The following is a 25,176-nucleotide window of genomic DNA, read 5'->3' as shown; positions in this document are numbered from 1 at the left end:
AGGACTTCATGTCTAAAATATTCTCCCTTCTCTCCCCAAGCTTCCTCAGTTCACATGGCACCTTCTCAAACACTTTCATATGTAACCATTCCCCCCACACACAAACACACACACCCAGCCATTATTTAAAGACTTTTATTAGATCCTACAATCTTCTCCAACTGTGGTCCTATATAACTCTCCTTTTCTTAGTCAAACTCTTTGAAAAATCCATCCATATTTGCTGTTTCCTTTTCCTGGCCATAATCTGTTGTCGTCTGGCTTCCAACTTTATCTCTCACCTGAACTTACTGTCTTTAAAATTATCAATAATCTCTTAATCATTGACTCTAAAGGTCTTGACTCAAGCTACATCCTATCTGCTGCTTGATATTGTTGACCACCACTTCTTTTAGGATACTGTCTTCTCTTGACATTTCTCACCTAGTTCTCTTCTTACCTATTTTCCTGTTCCTTCCAGTCTTCTTTACTACCTCATTATCCACTTCATATCCTCTAACAATGGGATTTCCCCACATTTCTATCCTATGTCTTTTCTCACATCTCTCAACAATATCTTAGTAACCTCAACAACTCCAATAACTTGAACTGTTATCTTTATGTAGATGAGAGTAACTAGGTGGCACAGTGAATAGAGCACTGGTTTTGGAATCAGAAAGACTCATTTTCATAATTTGAAATCCAGCCTCCAATGCTTCCTAGATGTGTGACCCTGGACAAGTCACTTAATCCTGTCTACCTCAGTTTCCTCTTAATGAGTTAGAATAGAAAATAATAAACTATTCCAGTATCTTTGCCCAAAAAAAGTCCAAAATGGGATCATGGAGAGTTGGATGCAACTGAAATTACTCAATAACAACTATGTAGATGACTTCCAGATCTATATATTCAGCCCCATTCTCTTCCTTGGGCTTTAGTTGTTAATCACCAATGCTTGCTGGGTATTTCAAACTGGATGTCCCAAAGACATTTCAAATTTTAACATGTAGAAAACTGAATTAATTATCTTTCTCCTTGAAACCTTCCTTTTTTCAAACTTATAGTTTTTATTAAAGCTTTTTATTTTCAAAACATATGCATGAATAATTTTTCAACATTGACCCTTGCAAAACCTTGTGTTCCAAATTCTCCTCCCTTCCTCCCACCTCCTCCCCTAAATGGCAAGTAATCCAATATATGTTAAGCATGTTAAAAATATATGTTAAATCCAATATATGTATACATATTTATACAATTATCTTGCTATACAAGAAAAGTCAGATCAACAAGGAAAAAATGAGAAAGAAAACAAAATGTAAGCAAACCACAACAAAAGAAAGTCAAAATGCTATGTTGTGATCCACACTCAGTTCCCACAGTCCTCTTTCTGGGTGTAGATGCTCTCTTCATCACATTATTGGAACTGGCCTCAATCATCTCATTGTTGAAGAGTCACATTCATCAGAATTGATTGTTGTATAATATTAATGTTGCTGTGTATAATGATCTCCTGGTTCTGCTCATTTCACTCAGCATCAGTTCATGTAAGTCTCGCCAGTCCTCTCTGTATTCATCCTGCTGGTCATTTCTTACAGAACAATAATATTCCATAACATTCATATATCATAACTTATGAAGCTATTCTCCAACTGATGGGCACCCAGTTTCCAGTTTCTTACCATTACAAAAAGAGCTGACACAAACATTTCTGCATATGTGGGTCCCTTTCCTTCCTTTATGATCTCTTTGGGATACAGACCCATAGAGACTCTACTAGATCAAAGGGTGTGCATAGCTTGAAAATTTTTTGAGCATAGTTCCAAATTGCTCTTCAGAATGGTTGAATCAGTTCACAACTCCACCAACAATGTATTAGTGTCCCAGTTTCCCCAAATCTCCTCCAACATTTGTCATTATCTTTTCCTGTCATCTTAGATAATCTGAGAAGTGTGTAGTAGTATCTCAAAGTTGTCTTAATTTGCATTTCTCTGATCAATAGTGATTTAGAGCACCTTTTCATTTGACTAGAAATGGTTTCAATTTCATCTGAAAATTGTTCATATCCTTTGACCACATATCAGTTGGAAAATGGCTTAAATCCTTATACATTTAAATCAATTCTCTATATATTTTAGAAATGAGACCTTTATCAGAACAATTGAATGTAAAATTTTTTTCCTAGTTTATTGCCTCCCTTCTAATCTCGTCTACATTGGTTTTGTTTGGACAAAACCTTCTTAACTTAATATAATCAAAATTATCTATTTAGTCAAACATACGTTTTTCTGTTAAAAGCAAGACCGTTTTTTCCATTCTGCAGGTTTATAACCTTAACATTATCCTCGGCTCCTCTCTCTCTCACACACACACCACATATCTAATCTATTGTCAAATTCTATCTTCTAACTCCACATTATAAATTTACACATCTGTCTCCTTTTCTCTATTCCCACAGTCATCATCTTAGTTCCAGCCCTCATCACCTCTTTTCTAGATTATTGCAACAGTTTCCTAATTGGTCTCCCTGCCTCAAGTCTCTCACATTCCAATCCAACCTCTACATTGCTGCTATAGTAATTTTCTTTAAGCACAAAGCTAGCCATGTGATCCTCCCCCCTCCTCAATCAACTCTATTGGCTTCCTATTACTTCTGGGATAAACTATAAATTCCTGTTTTGCTTTAAAAGCTTAGCAGAGTCTGGCCCTAACCTCTCTTTCCAGCATCAATGGACATTACTACCCCTTCCACACTTTCATGGAACAAACTGGCCTCATGTCTGTTCCTCCTACATGACATTCCCATTTCCTATTTACATGACTTTGCACTAGGCATTTCACATGTCTTAAATGCCTTTTCTTCTTATTTCCACTGCAGGGGCTTCCTCTTTCTTTAAAATGAAATTCAAACACCACCTTGTACATGAAACCTTTCCTGATTCCTCCAATGGCTAGTGCCTTCCTCTCGATATTGTGTTTAACTTTGTTGTTGTTGCTGTTGAATCATTTTAGTTGGGTATGACTGTGAATCCATTTGAGGCTTTTTTTTTTTTTTTTTTTTTGCCAAAGATGTTGAAACGGTTTGCCATTTCCTTCTTCAGCTCATTTGACAGATGAGGAAACTGAGGCAAACCCAGTTAGATGAATTGCCCAGGATCACACAGCTAATAAATATCAGGCCAGATCTGAACTCAGGAGAATCACTTTGGCTGCAGTACTCCTTTGTGCCACCTAGTGCCTCTATTGTATTTAACTACTTTGTAAAAATATTTACTAACACTAATTCATACTAACCATATATTTGACTTATACTAAAGATATACATATGTCCACATAATTTATAGACATACATATATTTACAATGTACACACATATACACACGTATATACTATATATGTAGTATATACTATACAAAAATATATGTACTATACACATGTGTGTATGTGTGTGTGTGAGTGTGTATATATATATAGTTTAAATAATATATATATATAGACTTCTCTCCTCCACTAGAAGTTAAAGTCCTTGTGTGTAGGGATTTTTTCATTCTCTGTATTTATAACCCTGATATCTGGCATATGAATAATTGATTTTCTAGTCCTTTTAGCTATGAGTGCTTTCCCCTCTAAGTTTATCTTCTCTCTAGTCTATATGTATGTTATACTTGCCTGTTTATATACATCTTGTCTCCCTCATTAGAATATAATTTTCCCTGAAGGCAGGAACTATTTTTCCTTTTTTTTTTTTTTTAAAGTATCTTCAGCATCTATCACAATGCCTGTAACAAGTAAATAATTAAATGATTAATTAGTGTTTGTTAATATTGTTCATTAAGCTAAACAACTGTAGTTCTTTTGATCAAATCCTTGCATGGCGTGGTCTCCAGTCTCATCCTTCAGAATATCCAGATCCTTTTCCTGCATTCAATTTGCTTTAAGCTGTCAATGTCCTTCCTAAAATGGGATCTGAGAAGTGACTATGATTTGGCAAACAGTCACACCACATCAGAGGAGCCTGGGATTCTCAGATCTCCCTTATGTCTCAGAGTGGACAATGCTCTAGGAGGGATGAGAGGCTGAGCTGCCTTCAAGCAACAAAAAGTTAGTCTGTGCAGTTCCCAGCACGTACATGCTTCCATGAATAGTAGCAGCTTTGGTTCCTGTGTCCATAATGTGCCAAATTGTTCCTAAAAAAAATTACAAGATTTTGGTTCCGGGAAAGGACATGGTGGAGGCAGGGGGATTTGGGAGGGCTTAATTCATAATGCTTGCTTGATGAGTTGATTGATTAAATGCCTCCTTTTCCCCTTCAGGTTTCAGTTTGGTGTGACTGTGTCTTGATGTTCCAGCAGAAGTCATAAAGCAGCTGTCCCCGGATGTGACGGCATCCCTTTTCCCACCTCTCCCCAAACCTCCGAGGTGGGAAAGGGACTTCTGAATTCCCTATGGGGCTGACAGCAGAGCTGGGCCTCCCCTGCCCATTTCCATCACCCCCTGAGATTATGGTAGCTGTGAGCGATGGTCCAGACCCGGGACCCACCTCGCTGACCCAGCTCTGCAGCCACTAGCTGGAGCCAGGTGCCCCCAGACCACGCTGCCTTCCAGGGGGCCAGGAGCTGGGGAGTGACTATGCGGCTTGGACTGTTGGTGGTGGCCCTCATTCTGAGCTCGATGCATCTTGCTGGCAGCAGCCGAGGGTTGAAGGGGAAAAGGCAGAGGCGGAGTACGTAAAAGGGCCAGGTCTGGGATGTTTTATTGGGTGGGGGAGAAGGGAAGGACATGAGGGGTATCATTTTCTTGGTATAAGTTATCATGTCTTAGAATCTTAGATTCATAGAAACTTCAGAGGTCCTTGACGGAGGAATCTTCTCTGTTACGTCTAAAAAAATTGGTCATCCAGCCTCTATTTGAACACCTCCAACAATGGGAAGCTCACTACTCCTAAGATAGCCCACTCAGTTGTTTGACAATTCTGATTAATAAGTTCTTTCTGATGTTGAACTAACATAAACTTCCTATAAACTTAACTTCCTGTAGACTGTAAATTTAACCACTGTAAACTTCCTATAGATAGGGTTTTTCTTTTCTTTTTAAAAAATGTCTTTGAAAGTTATGTACTCTTTTCAGAATTGTGCTTTTAAAAACATAAAATAACATATAGAATTACAAAAGAAACCAATTATTTTGAAATGAATATTTGAAAAAAATGTTCACAGACCCTAGGTTTAGAATCCCTCCTGTCAAAGAGACATAGCTTAGACAATAGAGCTGGTCTTGGAATTTAAAAAGACTTGGATTCAAATCCTATCACTGATACTCATTAGTTTTTATTTTGATCAAGTTGCTTAATTTTTCCAATCCTGAGTTTTCTTATCTGTAAAATAGGAACAATAATAGAATCTCTGTTTATCGTGCTATGAACGTCAAATGAGTTACCACATGTAACTCAAAGTGCTATTTAAATGTTAGCTGTTGTTATAGTTCTTCCAACTGATCCTAGTTCTGCCCTCTGTTGTCAAACAGAATAAGATGGGCCAGCCAAACCTGAACAATATGCTTTATGGTTTGTCTGAGCCTCAGTTTCTGCATCTGCAAAATAGAGCTAATAGCACTTGCCAGATCTCCCAGGGTTATTATGCAGAACGTGTTCTGTGAATTGTAAAGTGCTGTCAAAATGGGAATCGTTATTATTTTCTGCTTGATGGATTGTCTGTGGCAGGACTCCAGGCCTGGGCCAGCTTCCCTCTATTGCCCAGTCCCTTGGGAAGTCCTCCCCAACTAGTTGTCAACAGAACTTGGAACATGCATGTTGCTTTTAATATCGGCTGAAGTAAAGCATCATTAGGGAATTCCATCTGTTAGCAGACAAAAAGACCACAGCAAAATTCCAAGTTTGAGAGAGAGGCTTTTGAAACGTATTTTTAAAATTATGCCCATTGACATTCTTCTCCATGTGCATGCATAAGCAAGACTTGGCTAGAGGCAGCTTGTTTGTTGTCTGCTGCTTTCTGCAACAGCTAAGAGAGAGAAGGGAAGGGAAGGGGAGTCAGCTCAGGGCAGGCCATTGCCACCAAATAGCATTGAACCTGCTGTGTGCTTTCATTCACCTGGCCTCGGTAAGTGGCTTTATCCCAGACACCTTAGTGTGTATTACACGTAAGCGTGCCTTCCATTTGTTTTTATGTATCGTGGTTTTCAGGTTAAGAAATAATTTTATTTTCATTTTTTCATTGAGTTTTTCACAGTGAGTGACCCTATGAGAGAAGGCAGGGCAGGGGAAACCAAGCTAATGATCCTTAGCATCTATTTTATGGATTTGTAGATTGTCAGAGCTGGAAAGGACAGGAGAACAGAGAAGGTCAGAGCTGGGACAGAATGTAGGACATTAAATGTCAGAGAGGGAAGGGACTTTAAAATAGAGAATGACAAATGAAAGGGACCTAAGGGTCATAGTGGTACAGTGGAGAGAGGGCTGACCTGGATTTGAATCCTACTTCAGATACTTAAGAGCTATATTTTCCTTAACAAGTAACCTAACCTCTGTCAGCCTCAGTTTCCTCATCTGTAAAATTGGGAATAACAATAAAAGCATCTGACTACAGGACTATCATGTGCTTTAGATGAGATATTGTTTGTATAAGTTGGTTTTACAAGCCTTAAAGTGCCCTATCAATGTCACTTATTGTTAACACAGAATGTCAGAAGTTATAAGGGTCCTTGGAATACAGAAAAGAGGTCTGAACCTTTAGAGATCATCTAGTGCATTAGACTTTTAAGATATGGAAACTGATGTTCAAAGAAAATGTTCAAGCTCAGTCAAGAAACATTTAGTAAGCACCTAATATGTGTTAAGCACTGTGCTAAGTGTTGGAGAGAAAGTTGAAAGACAGTCCCAGATCTCTAGGAACTCACATTTTAATGAAAAAGACAAAAGAAGGAAGAGAGGGAGGGAAGGAAAAAAGGAGAGAGGTAGGAAAAGGAGGGAAGAAAGAAAGATAGAAAGAAAAACAGGGAGAGAGGAAGGAAGGTCACAGGAGTATATGACAGTGCTCTTAAAAATGTTAAGACGGCTACAGTAAAAGACCACAGATCCTAGAATCATATCTACAGACAATTAAAAGTAGCCCTACAGCCAAAAATATCATATCCAGCAAAATTATCCATAATATTGGATGAGGAAAAAAATGAGCATTCAACAAACTTGCAGATTTTCAGGACTTTTTATCAACTAAACCTGAACTTAATAGAAAATTTAACATAAGAGTCAATATTAAAAGCATTAAGAAGGGTACCTAGCCACAGGAATGAGTTTCTTCAGGGGTGAAAGAACACATCTGGAAATACTTTTTTTGGCTCTTTCAAGAGAATTGGGGAGAAAACAACTGGGGTTTGATCCCTAAACAGCCCTCAGGGGCTGGTTTCCTAAACCTGAGTCTTATATATCTACTAGGTTGTAATGGGAAGGAGGAAGGCCCCTTCAACTTTTCCTCCACCTTTGTGATTCTCTAGACAAGAGCCAGGGGGATTGGTTCCTTGCTACCCTTTGAAGCCCAGCAAACCAGCTGGCCTCTAGCCTGAGTCAGTAATATTCTACTTTCTTCTATCCCCCACTCCCCAATAGGGGGTTTTTGCTGTCCTAGGAACTTAGACATGGAAGTTGAGAAGTTGATAGGGATAAGGGGTGATTTCCTGTGAGATTTGTGGGCAAGAATGATGGAGCTCTAAGGGGAGATAGGAGAGGCCCTTGTCTTCCTTCTACCCTGGTACTAAAAAGAAAGGACTTGGCAAGTAGATAGGACTTGGTATATAGTGACAGCTCCTTCCAATGCCCACAAAGACGGTCTTTAGCATCACTGTGTGGAGGATTGAGCACAGAACTTGGAATCAGGAAGGCCTGTGTTTGAAGTCCACATAGCTACCAGCTATGTGACCCTAAACAGGGTATTTGTCACCTCAGTTTCCACATCTATAAAATGGGGATTACCTCAGAGGGATGTTGTGAGTAGCAAATGAGATAAGGTAGATCATTTTTTAAAACCTTAAAACACTATTTAAAATGCAGTTTATCATCATAAATCATCTTGACTTTTGGATTTGTTATTTTCATCAGAGAGGGAAGGAAACTCCCAATCTAGAAACTCCCTCCACTGATCTCATCAGTTTATCTGTAATGTACAATCTTAAATTGTCCTGAGGGGTTGAGTTTTGCTGATAGTCACCTAGTTAATATATGTCAAGAAAAGAATTCAAATCTACTTTTCCTGATTCCACAATCAGCTTTATAGGGCCCTTCTCTTCATTATATTACAGATATCATTAACCCTATTGTATAGATGAGGAAACTGAGGCTCAGGGAGAGTTAGTGACTTATGCAGGTCAGACATTTAAGGCCAGTGGTAAGTTTGAAATCCAGTTTTCTTTAGGGCCAGAAATCTTTCCATTATATGGTGTGGCCTGTCTTGAGATAAATGATAAACAGTCTTTCTCTTCAGTTTATTGAGAGATATGCAAATTAAATAGGTATATAAATAATTATATTGGGGCAGCTAGTTGGTGCAGTGGATAGAGCACCAGCCCTGAAATCAGGAGGACTTTAGTTCAAATCTGGTCTCAGAGACTTAACACTTTCTAGCTGTGTTACCCTTGGCAAGTCACTTAGCCCCAGTTGTCTCAGCAATAAAATAAATAAATAAACAAACAAATGAATAAATAAGTAAATAAATGAATGAATGGATGGACGGATGAATGAGTGAATACATAAATAAGTCATGCATTAGCAGAATGAGGGAGGAGGAGCAACTAGATCAGTGGTCATCCCAGTGTGGGAATTCCTTTGACAGATGTAGATTGGTAATTTGTCTATAATTTACAGCCTTAGAATTGGAATGGACCTTAGATGTTGTCCATTCTAAGCCCCTCACTTTACAGATTAGGAAATTTGAAAGAGCCTTGATATAGTAAACAAAGCCAGGAAACCCTGGGTTCAAATCTTGCCTCAGATATTTTATAGGTGTATGACCCTGAACAATTAGACTATAAGCTCTTTGAGGACAAGGATTGCCTTCTGCCTCTTTGTATCCACAGCACTTAAGCATAGTACTGGCACATAATAAGTGCTAAGTAAATGTTTCTTGATTGATTGATTAGTTGATTGAACAATTCATTTGATTTCTCTATATCTCAGAGGTATATAAAATGTCTTTGTCTTTAAAATGAGATTAGACTCAACAACCTCCAAAGTCTCTTTCTAGCTACAAGTATATACTTGGATAACTTAGTAGGCCGCAGAGCCAGGATCATCAGAGGCCTGGATTTCCATCCAGAACTTCCCGGCTCTAAGGTCAGCTTTCTGTTCACTATGCCAATTTCTTTCTCCAAATGCCATAACTAATGTTACCCAACATGTATCATTGGCTTCTATGATATTATTTAAAAAAAAACATACCCCAAAACCAAAACCAAAAAACTGGCCAAGCCAGGGAAAATACCAACTGGTTGGAAATTCTGGACCTAGCAAAAGTCTGAATACCAGGTTTTGGAGTATAGAGGACAAATAAATTGGAGGGAGGGCAAGAGCCTTGGCTATGGCCTGCTTCATTCCAGGACGATCCATTTCCAAGGTGAATACCCTTCTCTATGAATCTGGCCTGATTTTAGCCCCTCAGCGGTGGAAAGAGCACTTTTTTCTATTGATCCTGAAAACAGTAACAGCTAGATTTTGGAAAGAGGAGATGGAGGAGAAAAGAGAGGGAATCAAATCTTTCAGGACTGGGGAAAGAAGATTCTCATAGTTCCCAGCCAATACAAACGCCTAGGTTCTCCCTCTTCCCACCATCCCATCTTTCATCATCTTTTTATCATGGTAAAAGAAGCAGCATATATGTATATTTGGCTGAAAAAGACCTTAGAGGTCATCTGGTATACTCTATCTTTCTCATTTTACAGCAGAAGAAACTGAGGACCAAAGAAATTAAAAAACTTGGTTACAAAGGTGCTAAGTGGCAAAAGCCTAATTCAAACCCAGATCCTTTGGTTGGAAAACTGGAATATTTTCCATCATGTCTGTGGATGGTTAGGTTTCTTAACTTAATTTTGTGGTTTGATGTCTTTCTCCATGATAGGAAAAGAACTGTAGTAGAAGGATTTTTTAAAATTATGGTCCAAGGGAAATAAATATAAAGAAGAGGTCCTTTAAGAAATAGAAAACTGTTAACTCTGTTTAGACTTCTAGAGCTCCATTTTGAAGTAAGAGTAAATTCCCCCATCTTTTGTGGTTTTCAAGAAGCTAGAGATACATTTATTAGGGATGGTCATGATTTGATGAGGAATTAGCTTAAACTGCCTTGGAGGTCCTTCCAAATGTGAGATTCGATGCTTTTGAGAGATTCCATTTCTCCTAATGAAATGGAGATTGGGAGGAAGAGGAAAAGGCAATGAAAAGATACCAAATACACCTGTAAAATCAAACTTCCTTTTTTTTTGGGGGGGGGGGGCGCGGCAATGGGGTGAAGTGACTTGCCCAGGTAGGAAGTATCTAAGAATGGGTCCTCCTGGCTCAGTGCTCTATCCACTATACCATCTACTGCCCCTAAAGCTAGACTTCTTTAGGTGACCAAGTGTCTGGGCATGAGGGTAGATAGATCGGAGAAGAGAAAAGTGTGATCCTTTCTGACTGACTGGTGAGATGGGAGGACAGTAATGTGAGAACTCCCTTCCCTATGATCTGTTATAGTTATTTTGGGGGGGAATAGGAGAGAGCACCACCTCTTGTTTAATTCAATCCCACAAGCATTCATTAGGCATTCAGAGCTATTACTGGGGCTCTGTCCCAAGGCAGAGAAATTTGGAAAGCACTGACCCTATTTATGGTCCTCTGGCAGCCTAAAAACAATTAAGTTTAGCATCTAATTAACAAGAGTCTTTACTTAACATAGAAAACTACCAGATGGTTTATTTGCTTCTAATGACAGCACCCCAAGGAAGCTCTTCCCTACTCACCCTCCCCATTCCTCCCATGCTATCTAAGGACATTTCCCAGGGCTAAGAATGGAAAGGTAAATATAACATAGTCATTGCCCTCATCAAGCTTATGATCTAATACAGTGGTTCTCAAAATGTGGTCTAGAGAATTCTGGGAATCTCTGAAACCTTTCAGAGAGTCTACAAATTCAAAATTAGTTTTTATTTCTAATTTGGTAAATGTCTAAATATAACCACATAAACAAAAACTCTTTGGACAGAACCTCAATAATTTTCAATAGTGTAAGATACTGAGAATAAACGTTTGAGAACCACTGATCTAATAGAGGGAATGTTGCATATACAGAAGTAATTATGTAAAGAGCCTAATTACGAAGTCCCCATTACTATCACATGTTTAATCCCCAAAGAGCATCTAGATAGTTCAATCCAGCTCCATGAATAAGTGTCCTTTGAAGGTTTTGTAATATAAAATAGAGCATAATAAAGGACTAGAAGACATTTTGATAAAGTGCTTTAAAAATGTTCAGCTGAAGGGAAGAAATTATAAGGGATAGCTACATGGAGGTAGCAACTGACCTATGTCTTGACAAAAGAAGGGAGTTTAATAAGCAAAGATGAAAAGGAAGATATAGTCTATTCAAAAGTTTAAAAATGAAAAAAGGGAAAAGATTGGGCTGAATTGTAACACAAGCTTGCAGATAGCTGCTAGCCTGGAGAGAATTCCTGATAGTCTGGAGTGGGAGAGAGAGGAGGGTGGAGGAGAAGATGGGGGTTGGGGAGTGGGAGGACAGAATCTTGATTGAATTTGCTTATTTCCCTTACAGGTATGGGACTGGGAAGTTGGAGATGCTTCTCTTGCTAGGGAGAAGGAGATTATTCCAGTACCTTTGTAACATTCTTTGCCCTTTCTCTTCCCCTTCCCCTATCCCTACAGTCAGCACAGAGGGAAGTCAGGCCTGTGCCAAGGGCTGTGAGCTGTGCTCGGAGGTCAATGGTTGCCTTAAGTGCTCCCCTAAGCTCTTCATCCTGCTGGAGAGGAACGACATCCGGCAGGTTGGAATCTGCCTGCCATCCTGTCCGCCTGGATACTATGATGCTCGAAACCCTGATATGAACAAGTGTATCAGTGAGTAGGGAGGTGGGGACAGAGGGAGGGGATGTCTCTAATCCAGATCTGGATGGCTTGAGTCCCTGGACATTTGGCTCCATAGTCTGATATTCCATGGTTAGGTCAACAGGAGCATGTCCCATCTCTGTTGAGGTGGGTGATTAAAGGCAACATGACAACATAGAAAAAACTTTGGAGTTAGAGTTAAGAGACCTTGGCTGTGAATCCTGGCTCTGCTGCTTCCTACATTTATTACCTTGAGCCACTTGACGCCCAGGGCCTCAGTTTTTCCATCTGGAAAGTTCAGGTTTGAAATTATTGCTGTTTTTCAGTTGTGTCCACCTCTTTGTGACCCCATGGACCATAGTGTCCATGGGATTTTCTTGGCAAAGATACTAAAGTGGTTTGCCATTTCTTTCTCCAGCAGATTAAAGCAAACGTAAGTTAAGTGACTTGCCCAAAGTTAGAATTGTTCTAATATCTCTTCTTACTTTCTAGAATCTAAGGTCGAAATCTGGCATTCTGTGCTCCATGTTCTCAAGCTTCTCTCAGTTCTCCATTTTAAGTTCCAAGGTGGAGACTAGAGAACTACTTATTAGGAATGATCATAATTTGATGAAGAGTTAGCACAGATGATATTCTATGTTCTAAGATTTTTTTCCGGTTCTGATAATTTATATTCTAAGGTCCCTTGCAGCCATGACATCCTATGTTCTAAGATCCCTTCTACCCATGGCATTCTATATTCTAAGGTCCCTTCCAGCCATGACATTTTATTCTGAATTCCCCTGCAGTGCTAACATTATGTTTTCTAAGGTTTTTCCCAACATTCATATTCTGAGGTCCCTCTCAGCTCTAGAACCTATGATCATGAGGCTCACTTCCCCTCTGGAAGAATATCTATGGATATACTACTAGAGATAGATGCTGGAGACTAAGCAAGCAAGAAAAAAAGAAATGATGATTTTTAGTCTTGAACTTTTTTTCTATCCCACTTTATGGAAATACTTGTTTTAATTCTTAAATTCAGAATTAAAAATTTAAGAAAAACAGGCAAAATCTAATCCAACAAGCATTATTATATGCCAAGAATTGGGGATATAAACAGAATAAAAGTCAGCCCTTCCCCTCAAGAAGCTTTATTGGTGAGTAGGGTAGGGACTATAGGCATGTATGTTTAAAACTGTAGGGTTAGGCTTCTGCAACAATATCCCTGCTTCGTCCTTTACTAATCTATAATCAGAACATACCTGAAATGTCTCATTCAATAATAAACAGATGGAGATTAATCCAGCTAAAAAGTGGCGGATTCAGGACTGGGTTCATTGAATCTTGTTGTTCATTTATTTCAGCCGTGTCTGACTTCATGACCCCTTTTGGGTTTTTCTTGGCAAAGATATTGAAATGGTTTGCTATTTCCTTCTCCAATTCATTTTACAGATGAGGAAACAGAGGGAAACAGGGTTAAGTGATTTGTCCATGTGTCTCCTAAGTGTCTCAGGCCAGATTTGAGCTCACAAAAAAGAGTCTGTGCACTGCAATTCTAATTTCCAAATCCAATGCTTTACTCACTCACTGTTCCAGGACAGGGAATGGTAAACAATGAGTAGTGTAGAGTTTTCCTTTCCCCATGGAAGTAGAGTTTGGGCATCTCTAATACCCAGAGCACTTGCCTGACCCCTGCTCTCCCACTCTGGGGGTGGGAGGTGAAGGGGGAGAAGACCTTGTCTCCCTGAGTCTCTCCTTTCCAAAGACTGAAATCCCCATCCCAACTGCCCCCTCCCTCTAACCCCCATCTTTTACCATTTTATCTGTCTCCAAACATTCCTCCAGTCAGTCAGCAAGCATGTATGAAGCACTGACCATGGTATTGCCCAGTTTCTCAGTTAGAAAGGGGACAGTATTAGATTATATAAGGCACAAGGTCATTAGTGTAATTAATGAAGTAGATAGAGAGCCACTCTCAGAGTCAGAAAGACCTGGATTCACATCCATCTCTGACATATCTGGCTGTAGGGCCCTGAGAAATTTAACTTCTCCATTCCTAGTCAGCTCTCTAAGAAGGTAAGTTGCAGAAAAGGTCCTGATCGCCATTGGTAAAGGGCATTTCTTCACCCTACTTAGTGTCTCTGAGAATAAGACCTGCCTTTTGCCAGCAGTTGGCACTGTGCCTGGCACATAGTCAGTGCTTAATAAATGGTGGAATGTTTGGAGCCTAATAAGGATAATAATGCTCGATGGGGCAGTATGCATTTATAAGGCAGGGAGAGACTTGGATTGACAGCCGGCTCTGTTTCTCCCCACAGAATGCAAGATTGAGAGCTGTGAGGCTTGCTTCAGCCACAATTTTTGCACAAAGTGTAAGGAGGGTTTATACCTTCACAAGGGCCGCTGTTACCCAGCCTGTCCTGAAGGTTCTTCAGCGGCCAACAGTACCATGGAATGCAGCAGTCCTGGTGAGAGGAGGGAAGCTTCAGTACTAATCGTGTGGGGATAGAATCTAGAAGCCTGCCTCCAGAGATCGTAGCTCTGGCCCAATGGGCTCTGAAGATGGGGAAAAGGGTGTGGGAAAGTAGGGAGGGCCTTATTTCACAGGGTGTCAGGAGCCAGGATCTATGCTTTTCTTAATTTTATCCCTGTCCTTGTCCACAGCACAATGTGAAATGAGTGAGTGGTCCCCATGGGGGCCGTGCTCCAAGAAGAAGAAGCTCTGTGGTTTCCGGAGGGGTTCAGAAGAACGGACACGACTTGTGCTACAGGCTCCCTCTGGAGACCGTTCTGTCTGTCCCAGCACTAAGGAGACTAGGAGGTGTACAGTGCAAAGGATTCCATGTCCTGATGGTGAGCTTCTGCCCCCCAAATTCCCTTCTATTCCCTAAGATCCCCCTCTATTCCATTCCCCATGATCCCTCTCTTTTTCCCCAAGATCTTCCTCTGTTCCCCAAGATCACTTTCTATTCCCCAAGCACCTCCTCTATTTCACCAAAATTCTTCTCTAAATTCAAGATCCTCCTCTATTTCCTTAATATCCCCATCTACTTCCCCAAGATCCCCATCTATTTCCCCAAGATCCCCTTACGTTCCCCAAGAACCTCCTCTATTTCATCAATATTCTTCTCTCTCTCCAAGATCCTCCTCTATTTTCCTAATATCCCCTTCTACTTCTCCTAAATGCCCATCTATTTCCCTAAGATCCCTTCTCTTCCCCAAGATCCTCAACTTCCCCAAGACTTCCCTCTACTCCCCAAGATCTCCCTCTATTCTCCCTAATCTCCCTCTATTCTCCAAGGTCCCCCTCTCTTCCATGGCCCCTGCCCTTCCCAGTTCTCTATTTTGGGATCTTAGGCTCTCCTCAGAGGAGCCAAGTCCTCTTAGGTGCGCTTGACCATCATGCTAGTTCTGGAGACATTGTGCATACTTTCTCTGTTGCTTCAATCTCCTGGCGCATCATTCATCCAGTAACCTTTTATGAAAGTTTACACATTATTTGTATGTAGAGCATTTTAAGGTAGCACCCACGATCCATCATTAGTCAGTGGTTACACTATATACAAGCCTGTCTTTACACTCAACCTCAGTCTCCTCCTCCTTTTTCACACCTCTGCATTTCTACAGCCAACCCCCCTTCCATGAAACAGCCCTTCTCTACGTCTGTGTTTGTTTATTTGGTTCTTCTTTGCCTCCTCCATACAAGGATTGGCGAAAAGATAAGTGTTTAGATAAGACACAATCCCTGCCCTCAGGAAGCCTACAGTCAAGTACCCAGAAAACAATAATACGCAGGGCTTCATCATAAATACATTAGAAAAGTGCAAACAAACCAATGAAGTATTTATTAAACTCCTATTATGTGTTAGGTGCCAGGAATACAGTGACAAAAATGAATGAGCCCTTGTTTTCAAGGAGCTTATTTTCTATTGGAGGAAACAACATGCATTGTCGCTATTCAGTTGTTTCAGTTGTGTGTGGCTCTTTATAACCCATTTGGAGTTTTTTGGGGGCAGAGATACTGGAGTGGTTTGCTATCTCCTTCTCATTTAACAAATGAGGAAACTGAGGCAAACAAGATTAAATGACTTGGCAGGAGCCACACTGCTAGTAAATATTTGAGCTTGGATTTGAACTCTGATCCCTTTTACTACAGATGCTCTGTCCACTCTGCCACCCAAATGCCTGAGCCCCATGCACATATGTAAATATATGTAAAAGATACTAAATTATTGGGAAGTGAGGGGAAAGTGCTAGTTGCTAGGGGATCAAGAAGGATCTCATGGAAAAGGCAGAGCTTGAGCCGAGTCTCTTGAAAGGGAATTCTAAGAGGCAAGGTAAAGAAGGATCACTTTCTAAATATGAAGACATACAAAGACTTGGAAATTTAAAAAGGGGTGCCATATAATAACCTGGCTATGAAAAATAATAGCCAAATTTACATCTATTTATAGCTAGGTGATAGTACATAGAATGTTGGACTCAGAGGCAAAAAGATGAGTTCAAATCCTAATAAATCAGACACTTACCAGTTATATGACTTTGAACAATTCACCTAACCTCCCTCAGCCTCAGTTTCCTCATTTGTAAAATGGGGGTAATAATAGCACTTATTGTTTTGAGATGAAATTCCATGGATAAAGTGCTTTGTGGGCTTAAAGCATTATATAAATGTAATTACTGTTACTTACATAGATTTTAATACTTTTCAGAATGCTTTACACATAGAATGGTGGACAAACATTTCCTCTAGGGTTAAGGAAAAAAAAGTGGCATAAAAATCCTGCAAAACCTATATAATCTCCATGAATGCAGTATTTCTTGTCCTCTCTCAGAATCCTAGTCCTTTTGACAAGTCCCCCAAACTTATGCATGAGGATCCATGAAGAGGTAGATTTAGTACAGGGCTCAAAAGGTAACCGTGAGGAATGATGACTCCAACCCAGGATCCTGGGCTTCTGGAAAAGGGAAACTTTCATCTAGAAGTCTGAGCCATTGTTCTGATAGGGATATATTCGAATGTGTAGTTGGAGAGATGGGATGAGAATGGGTGGTGGAGGGGAGGAGTTTCATCGTTTGAAGGACCTGGAGATATTTATTTAGCCTGGGGAAGTGAGGACTTAGGGAGACATTATGACCATCTTAAAGCATCTGAAAATCTGTCAACTGAAAGAGAGATTAGACTTGTTTTCTTTAGTTCTAGAAGACTGAAATAGGAAGGAAAAAGGGAGAGAGGAAGAAAGGAAGGAAGGAGGGAAAGAGGAAGGGAGGAAAGGGGAAAGAAGAAAGGAAGGGAGGGAAAGATGGAGGAAGAAAGAAATGAAAAAAAAAGGAGGGAAGGAAAGAGGGAAAGAAGGAAGGGAAGGGAAAAAAGAAAGAAAGCAAGAAGAAAAGAAGGAAAAGAGAGAAGTAGAACTTAAATGTCTATGTGCCAGGCACTATTCTATGTGCTTTACGAATAATATCTCATTTGATACAACCATACTGAAAGGTGGGTGTTATTATTATTCCAATTACATAGCTGAAGAAACAGGAAGACAAGTTTGTGACTTGCCCAGTGTCACACTGCTAGTGTCTGAGGCCAGATTTTAGCTCCGATCTTCCTGACACCAGGCCTAGCATTGTGGTAGAAACTTTAAAGAGATGGATTTTGATTCACTGTAAAGGAATCTTCCAACAATTGTAACTGTGCAAAGGTAGAATGGATTGTTTCTGTAGTTGGTTAGTCCCTCAGCCCTGGAAGTATTCAAACAAAAGTTGGATGACCACTGATTGAAGATGTTGTACAGAGAATTCTTTTACAGGGATGGGCTAGACTAGATGGCTACTAATGGGTCCTCTGCATTTAAAAAATGTGTAATTCTTTGGGTTTTCCTGGAGCTGTAGGAAAATGCTGTCACACAATGAAAGCTCAAAGAGGATCAAAAGAATTGGGAAATGAAGACTTAGGGGGAGAACATGGCTGCTGCGTCTATGAATCTGAAGGGCTGTCATGGGGAAGAGAGATTAGATTTTGTACTTAGCCCCAGAACTAGGAGCAATAGGTGGGAGTTTCTGGGAGGCAGATTTGGGCTCAAGTCAAGAAGACATTCCTAAGGCTTGGAGCTCTCCCAGGGTGGAAGGGGCTGCCTCGGTAGATCTTCAGACTAAGCCTGAATGACCACTTGTCAAGAGGCCATAGAAAGAATTCTTCTTTAAGTCTGAGTTGGAGCAGAAGTCCTCTGAGGTTCCTTCCAGCTCTGAAATTTTGTGATTCTGCGACCCTGGACTAGCTGGAGGCCAGATCGTTCCTGGAACGGAGACACTTTATATCTTCATGTTTCTTCCTGGGCCACCCCCTGCCTGGCTGGAAAGCCAGCTTCTTCTGGGCTGGGACTGGGGAGCCCAGATGGGCCGCTGGCCTGTGGGCCCTCTGCTTCTCATTCTCCGAGCCCAGGGGGAGGACCTGGCCCAAGCCAAAGCAGGCTCTCCCTGCCAGGCCCTAAGGCCGCATATGGACACTGCAGATTGCCCCATCAGGGAGCATTACTAATATGTTTAGATCCATGGTATGCTAAGGAACAAGAGTGATGGTGTAGTGGATTTAAAGAAAAAGAAGGGAGAACAAGGAGTTTCTGAAACCATTTGAGAGTCCCTGTATTTGATGGGGGCAGCACAGTGATTGGGTCAGGAAGACAAGTTCAAATCTGACCTCAGACACTTATTAGCTGTGTGAGCCTGTCACCCTTTTGCCTTAGTTTCCTCATCTGTAAAATGAGCTGGAGAAAGAAAAGGAAAGCAGTTTTTCTGCCAAGAAAACCCCAGGTGCGTGACAAAGAGTTGGATAGGATCAAAATGACTGAGCCCAAGAATACAAAGCACATGACTCCCCTTCACACTTCCACATTGCAGGCAGGCTGGCTTTCCATGTATTATCTCATAACAGCCATGGGAGATAGATAAAATTATTATCCCCATTACAGCTTAGAATGACTAAGAGAAATTGCCCGGGGTCACACAGCTAGTAAGTCTCTGAGCCCAGCTGTGAATTTGGGTCTTCCCAACTCCAGATCTAGCACACTATCCACTGGGCCACCTAATTTCCTCAAAGGAGGTGGGAGGTACCAGAAGGCAGGGAAATCAATAAAAACTTCACGTAGAAGGTATTTGTGAATTATCTAGAGAGAAACAGAAATACAGACTAACAAAGACAAATAGAAAGACAGAAAGAGAAATGGGCAAGTGAGAGAAGGCATTTCAGGCATGGGGAATAATTAATGCAAAGTCACAGAGAGAAAAGATGGAATGATATGGGTGAGGGAGAGAAAGAAGGCCAGCTTGACTGGATGGGAGAGTTCAGGAGGAGATATAATGTGCCATGGAGCTAGAAAGACGCTCTTCCTCTTTTACCTCCACTTTTCAGATTCACTATTTCTCTTTAAATTCTCTGCTCAAATTTTCTTATTTATCCAAAGCCTTTTTTCATCTTTCTAGGTGCTAGTGCCCCCTTCCTACTGCAGTTATTGAAATAATGTTGTATAAATTTTGTATATACTTTTATGTGCCCAACAGTCAAGTCACCATGCTTAATACATAAGAATTTACTATGTGCCAGGGATTATACCGAGCTCCTTAAAGAAAAAGACATTTTTGTTTGTCCTCTGAGCACTTAGTGTCTGGAACATAGCAGATACTTAATAACAGATACTTAATAATAATAAATAATAAATTATATATTAGATATTATGATATGTATTATAATAATATATTGTATATAAATAATAATAATTAATAATAAAAAACAATTGTTGAATAAATAAAAGCTGAAAGGGATATTTACTCAGACCAGGTGTGCTGGAGCCACAGCTAATTGCTAGACTTTGAGCTGAAGCATTAGGTTTTAGAAGTGAGCTAATGCTGCCAACTAAGGACTAATCTTGTTTTGTTTGTTGTCCTGACTCGATGGGGAAAGTGTTAGCCATGCAGATTACACTTTTAAGAGCGTGCTGTATACTTTGTTTTTGGAATCCTGTGACCACTCCATACAATGTGAGGGCGTAAGCCGCCCAACAGCTCTTCAGACCAGTCTAAAAGATGCTTCCTTGCACGACTCTTCCCCTGCTCCTCTTAGTCTCCAGACTCACCCGTACAACAGCCCTTCCGATGCTTAGAGATACGCAGGTTCCTCCCCCTCGCGAGCCCTTTCCCCCTTCTCTCAGCTTCCTCCTGGAGCCGTGGGAAGGCTTCCAGACCAGAGTCCTGAGCCTTACGCTGGCCGACAGGGCCTTTGGGTAATCTTTCTCAATGTTCTGATCCTAGGGCAGAAGAGACGGAAGAACGGGCAGGGCCGAAGGGAGAACGCCAATGGGAATCAGAGCAGGAGAGAAAGCAAGGACGGCCGCCCGGGCTCTCCTCGCAGGCGGAAGGGACCGCAGCCGCCGCAGCCTCGAGGGACAGAGGGCCCCCTCCCTCCCGCTGCTTAGGGCTGACGCCAGCCCTGGGCCTGGACGCTGCTATGTATAGGAGAGCTTTACCGGACTGGATTCTGCTGCGGGGCGTCCTCCTCCCCGTGCACCCACGGGTGCGCCCGGGCATGGGGACCCAGCTAGACAAGGCAGACAATCCCACGGGCCTGTAGCGTGTCCAGCCCCGCTGGGAGAGCAGGCGGGCGTGCGTTCAGACCCCGCGGTCTGTGCAGAGAGAGTTCTGCAGGTGCCCGCAGGGAGGCCCGCCGTGCCCGCCTGTGCCCGGGGAGGCTGGGCAGACACGGGAGGGCACGCAGAGAGGCACCCACACATGCTCCACATGCCTCGGACTACGTGTGTGCCCACCTACATACTGGAGCACACGCAGGAGCAGGAACAGGGAGAGCTTCCAGTCCCTGGGCACACGCAGAGGGCGGCCCCTCGGCTCCAGGCAGGAGTGGGGCTGAGAACACTCGCTTGAGAAGGTCCCTCGAAAGCCATTAAAACTTTTCTTTTTTGAAGAACGTTCCCCAGCGGTGGGTGCTCTGTCAGCCAGGCTGAAGTGTGCGGAGGGCCGTGTTGGCGGAAAAGACAGACAGGGCTGGCTGGGCCTGAGGGCCAGGTGGAAGCCCAGGCTCCTTAGAGGCTGGCCTAGCAAAGGCTCACCTTCTCCCTCTCCTGTCCCATGTTTCTGGATGTAAGACTTTCTCTTGGAAGAATCTATGTTAAATGTCCATGGTATGATGTCAGGGGAGACCAGCCCCTGAAAACTGCTTAAAAATTTATTTCAAATTAAAAAATGAAAACTATCAGCCATATTCCTTCCCAAGGGTAAGGAGAGGGGTGGGGCGGGGTGGGATAAGGGGAACAAGGTTAACCGGCAAGAGACACGGCCAGACCTCAGGAGTTTGGGGCAGATTCTCAAAGAAGAAAAGAAAAAAAAGAATCGTGTTGAAATTGGGAGGGCAGTAACTAGCCCTCTCAAGAACCCCCTTAAGAACCATAATAATTCTTATTTATATAGTACTTTAGTGCTTTAGTGTTTATAAACTTCTTTACATTCATTATCACATTTGAATCTCAATAATGCTGAGTATTGTAGATATTCTCATCCCCCATTTTACAGATAGGGAAACTGAGGCTTAAAGAGTTACATGACTAGTCTGTAGTCACATAAACAATAAGTGTAGGAAGCAAGATTTTAACCAAAGTCTTCTTTTCTTTAAGTCCAGCATACTATACACTATGTCATGCTATCTATCCTGAGAGGAAAAAAACAATGTTATTTGTCTTCGGTTCTCAAATAGGACCATGACTTCAGAGAGACGATGTCATGATACGTAAGTGAATTGGATTTAAGTGAGGGAGAGCTGTGTAAAGTCACGGCCTCATTTTCTCCTCTGGAAAAAAGGGAAGAGGACTTGAAATGAGTAAATCCTAGAAAGTGAGGATGGGAAGGGACCTCGGCCTCTAGGTTTCCGCATTAGAGACAGCTGGGTGTATAGTAGATAGGATCAGATGAGATAATGGTTATAAAGCACCTGATACCTGGCACTTAATAAATGCATGTTCCTTCCCTCTCTCAAGCCCTGAATCTGGTCAAGAAGATCTAAGTTCAAATGTGACCTCATTCATTCTCAAGAGCCAAGACCCTAAGGATCCTTGGCAAGACATTTAACGTTTCCACCTCAATTTCCTCAACTGCAAAATGGGAATAAAAATGGTACCTACCTTCTAGGATTGTTGTGAAGTTCAAATAAGTGTTTAACACAGCACCTGGACCTAGTGGGTATATAACAAAATAAATGTTTCCTTCCTTCTTTCCACTATAATAACCTTAGACAAAGGATCATCCAGCCTCCCCTGGAAGATTTCTAGAGGTTAGAACCTCACTACCTCCCAAGGCAATCCATTCCACTTTTGTTCAGCTCAGTTCATTAAGAAGTTTTCCCTTCCACAGAGACAAAGTTGTCCTCTCTACGACTTCTCCACATTGGTCCCTTCTTGTTTTGCTTACTAGAGGTTTTCCTTCTCTAAGTCTTCCCTTTGATAAACAGTTCAAAGAATTGGAAAGAATCTCTGAGGGCCTCTATTCCAGCCCTTAAGTAAAATATATGATCCCCTAACCACTTCTCCACCCCCAGTTCTAGAGCTAAGAAAAACCGCAGAGGGCATCTTGTCTAATCCCTTCATTTTACAGATGAAATAGCCGCTTACAAAGTGCAAATGATTTGCCCAAGTTCACACAGTAAGTATCAGAGGTATGATTTAGACCAGTCATCTGAATCCAGAGCCAGTGTACACCGTTCTCCCTCCAACCATTCCTAACACATCCAGCTTTTTCCTTGAAGACCTCCAGTGATGAGAAGCTCCTTCTCTCTACCAAGACAGCTCATTCATCCCACTTTGGGCAATTATTATTAAACATCTTAAGGTCTTTCAACCAATTCTTGTATGGCAAGGCTTGGAGCCCCCTTGAATGGAGAATAAGTAGGGGCCAGAAAGGTGGTTAAAAAAAAAAGACTCCTGGACCTCCTTGTGAAGCTTGGTGCAGCATGTTCTGCTGAAGGCAAGTATATGAAAGAAATAAGAATTTCAACTTTATCCTAAATTTTCTGCTTTCTGTACATCTTCACTCTATAAGCACAATGGTTCCTGACTAGAACTTGGAATGTAGGCTAGAACCTAGTCTGGTTGAGAGGTGACTAGAACTACAAGAGAAACTAAATTAGGTGCTGCTGACACTCAAGTCAGGAAGATTTAAGTTCAAATCCACGCCCACATAGTTTTCAGTTGTGCCGGAGTAAGTCATGTCATCTCTATGTGCCTTGGTTTCCTCATATGATAAATGAAAATAATAACATCTACCTCCCAGGGTTGTTATAAGGATCAAATCAGATAATAATTGCAAAGAATTTTGCAAAACTTGTGTGTGTATATATACATGTATAAAATTAACTACATATAAATATAAGCTATATATTAATGATAGTTATAAATAAGGTAATTAATATTATTACTAAATATTCATCATAGGACAGCTAGATGGCACAGTAAATAGAATGTTGGGCTCATCTTGCTAATGAGCTCATCCTCAAACCCAATGTCCTGATGAACTCATCTTCAGTGTTCAAATCTGGTCTCAGACATTTAATAGTTGTGTGATACTGAACAAGTCACTTAACCCTGTTTGCCTCAGTTTCTTCATCTGTCAAATGAGCTGGAAAAGGAAATGGCAACCAGTATCTTTGACAAGGACACCCCAAATAGAGTCAAGAAGAGTTAGATATGACCAAAATAATTGAAAAAAACTACAATATTATTCATCAAATGCTCACAGTAGATAGAGGTCCTAGTCTCAGCTCTACTATTAATTTACTGTATGACTTTGAGCTCTGAGCCACCATTTCCTCATCTGTAAATGATGGCTTTGGGCTTCAAGGACTTGGCAAGGAAATAGTTCATGTGAAAAAAAAAATCTAGGAATTTTAGCGGGCAACAACCTCAATATTAGTCAACAGAGAACCATGTTAACAACAACAACAAACATACAAAAAGCCAGGAATGGTATTCAGAGCCAAGGAGCTGATGGTCCAACTGTAATCTTCTCCAATCAGACTCCCATATAGTGTATTGGGTCATTTCAGGAGTTACATTTTCAGAATGATATTAACAAATAGGAGCTTGTCTGGAGGAAGATGACTACTAGGATGATAGACATTTAGGACTTTGACTTAGAAGATCAAGTGAAAGAACCAAGACTATTTAGTTTGCACAACATAAGATCTGAGGAAAGATACTAGCTGTTGTGGCAATTAAAAGGTTCAAGAGAAATAATTTCTGGGTAATTTAATAATTCTATTTAAAATTTATTTAATAAAATATATTTTATTAAAATAAAATTTATTAGTAAAAGATGGCCATTTGACCATCTCTCTTAGACCAAAGAGACAATCATGGTGGTGGGCTCACAATCCCCTTCTAAAAGAAAGTGTTCTACAGGATAGGAATCCATCCTGATTGCTAACAGTTAATGAGAGAAGGAATATTATAATGAGTGGCTGAGAGTGACATCATGTCATTCTTAGAGTGACTATATACCGAGATCATCCAGACCACCTTTGGAATTGAGCAATTCAGACAAAAGGGTCTGTTTCCACCCAAGCTTGACTGAATGGAATTCACCTTAGGCTAAAGATTCCTTACTAGGTTGGGCTGGGTCAGATAGAAAAGGTTAATTCAAACTTCAGAGACTAAAGTCTTGGAAAATAGGAAAAAGGAGAACTCCTCAATCTCCACAAATCATAAGTTATTAATAATCACTTCTCTCATTGTCTTCAAATATTTTGTGTTATATTTGTTCTTCTTAGCCCCAAAGAGCCAAACTAGAACTGTATAAATTCAGATTTGAAGTATATGCAAGTATAATAAAAATTATTAGTAGATCTGAGGGGTTGGTGCACTCATCTACCTTTCCACCATGAGGGATTCACACATGTGATCAGACTGAGTTTAATCCTACTCTAACCTGGATTTTAGTGAGAAGATTTAAACTTTTCTCACATTCTTGGAGTTTTCACTCTCCTCCCTCACCTGAGACCCCTGGGGGAATATTATTTAAGGATTAAGTTTGACTGCTGTCTAGAGTATCCCCCCAAAAAGAGGAATAGAAAAGTAC

General features: G+C 40.9%; 1 protein-coding gene across 3 annotated transcripts in view; it reads left to right on the top strand.

Annotated features, from left to right (window-relative positions):
* RSPO1 (R-spondin 1) overlaps window positions 1-21,307 on the top strand; it is a 115,810-nt gene extending 94,503 nt beyond the window's left edge. For all 3 annotated transcript variants that reach the window (XM_051987725.1, XM_051987723.1, XM_051987724.1), the window contains exons 2-6: window positions 4,289-4,698; window positions 11,893-12,084; window positions 14,373-14,522; window positions 14,719-14,907; window positions 20,353-21,307. In XM_051987725.1, coding sequence (XP_051843685.1) covers window positions 4,605-4,698; window positions 11,893-12,084; window positions 14,373-14,522; window positions 14,719-14,907; window positions 20,353-20,516 — 789 coding nt within the window. In that variant the 5' untranslated portion in view covers window positions 4,289-4,604 and the 3' untranslated portion in view covers window positions 20,517-21,307. The remainder of the gene's footprint in view (window positions 1-4,288; window positions 4,699-11,892; window positions 12,085-14,372; window positions 14,523-14,718; window positions 14,908-20,352) is intronic.
* Window positions 21,308-25,176: the final 3,869 nt, after the last annotated feature.

This window comes from Antechinus flavipes, chromosome 3 (assembly GCF_016432865.1).
Source record: "Antechinus flavipes isolate AdamAnt ecotype Samford, QLD, Australia chromosome 3, AdamAnt_v2, whole genome shotgun sequence".
NCBI lineage: Eukaryota > Metazoa > Chordata > Mammalia > Dasyuromorphia > Dasyuridae > Antechinus > Antechinus flavipes.
This window is presented reverse-complemented; position numbering and strand designations above follow the sequence as displayed.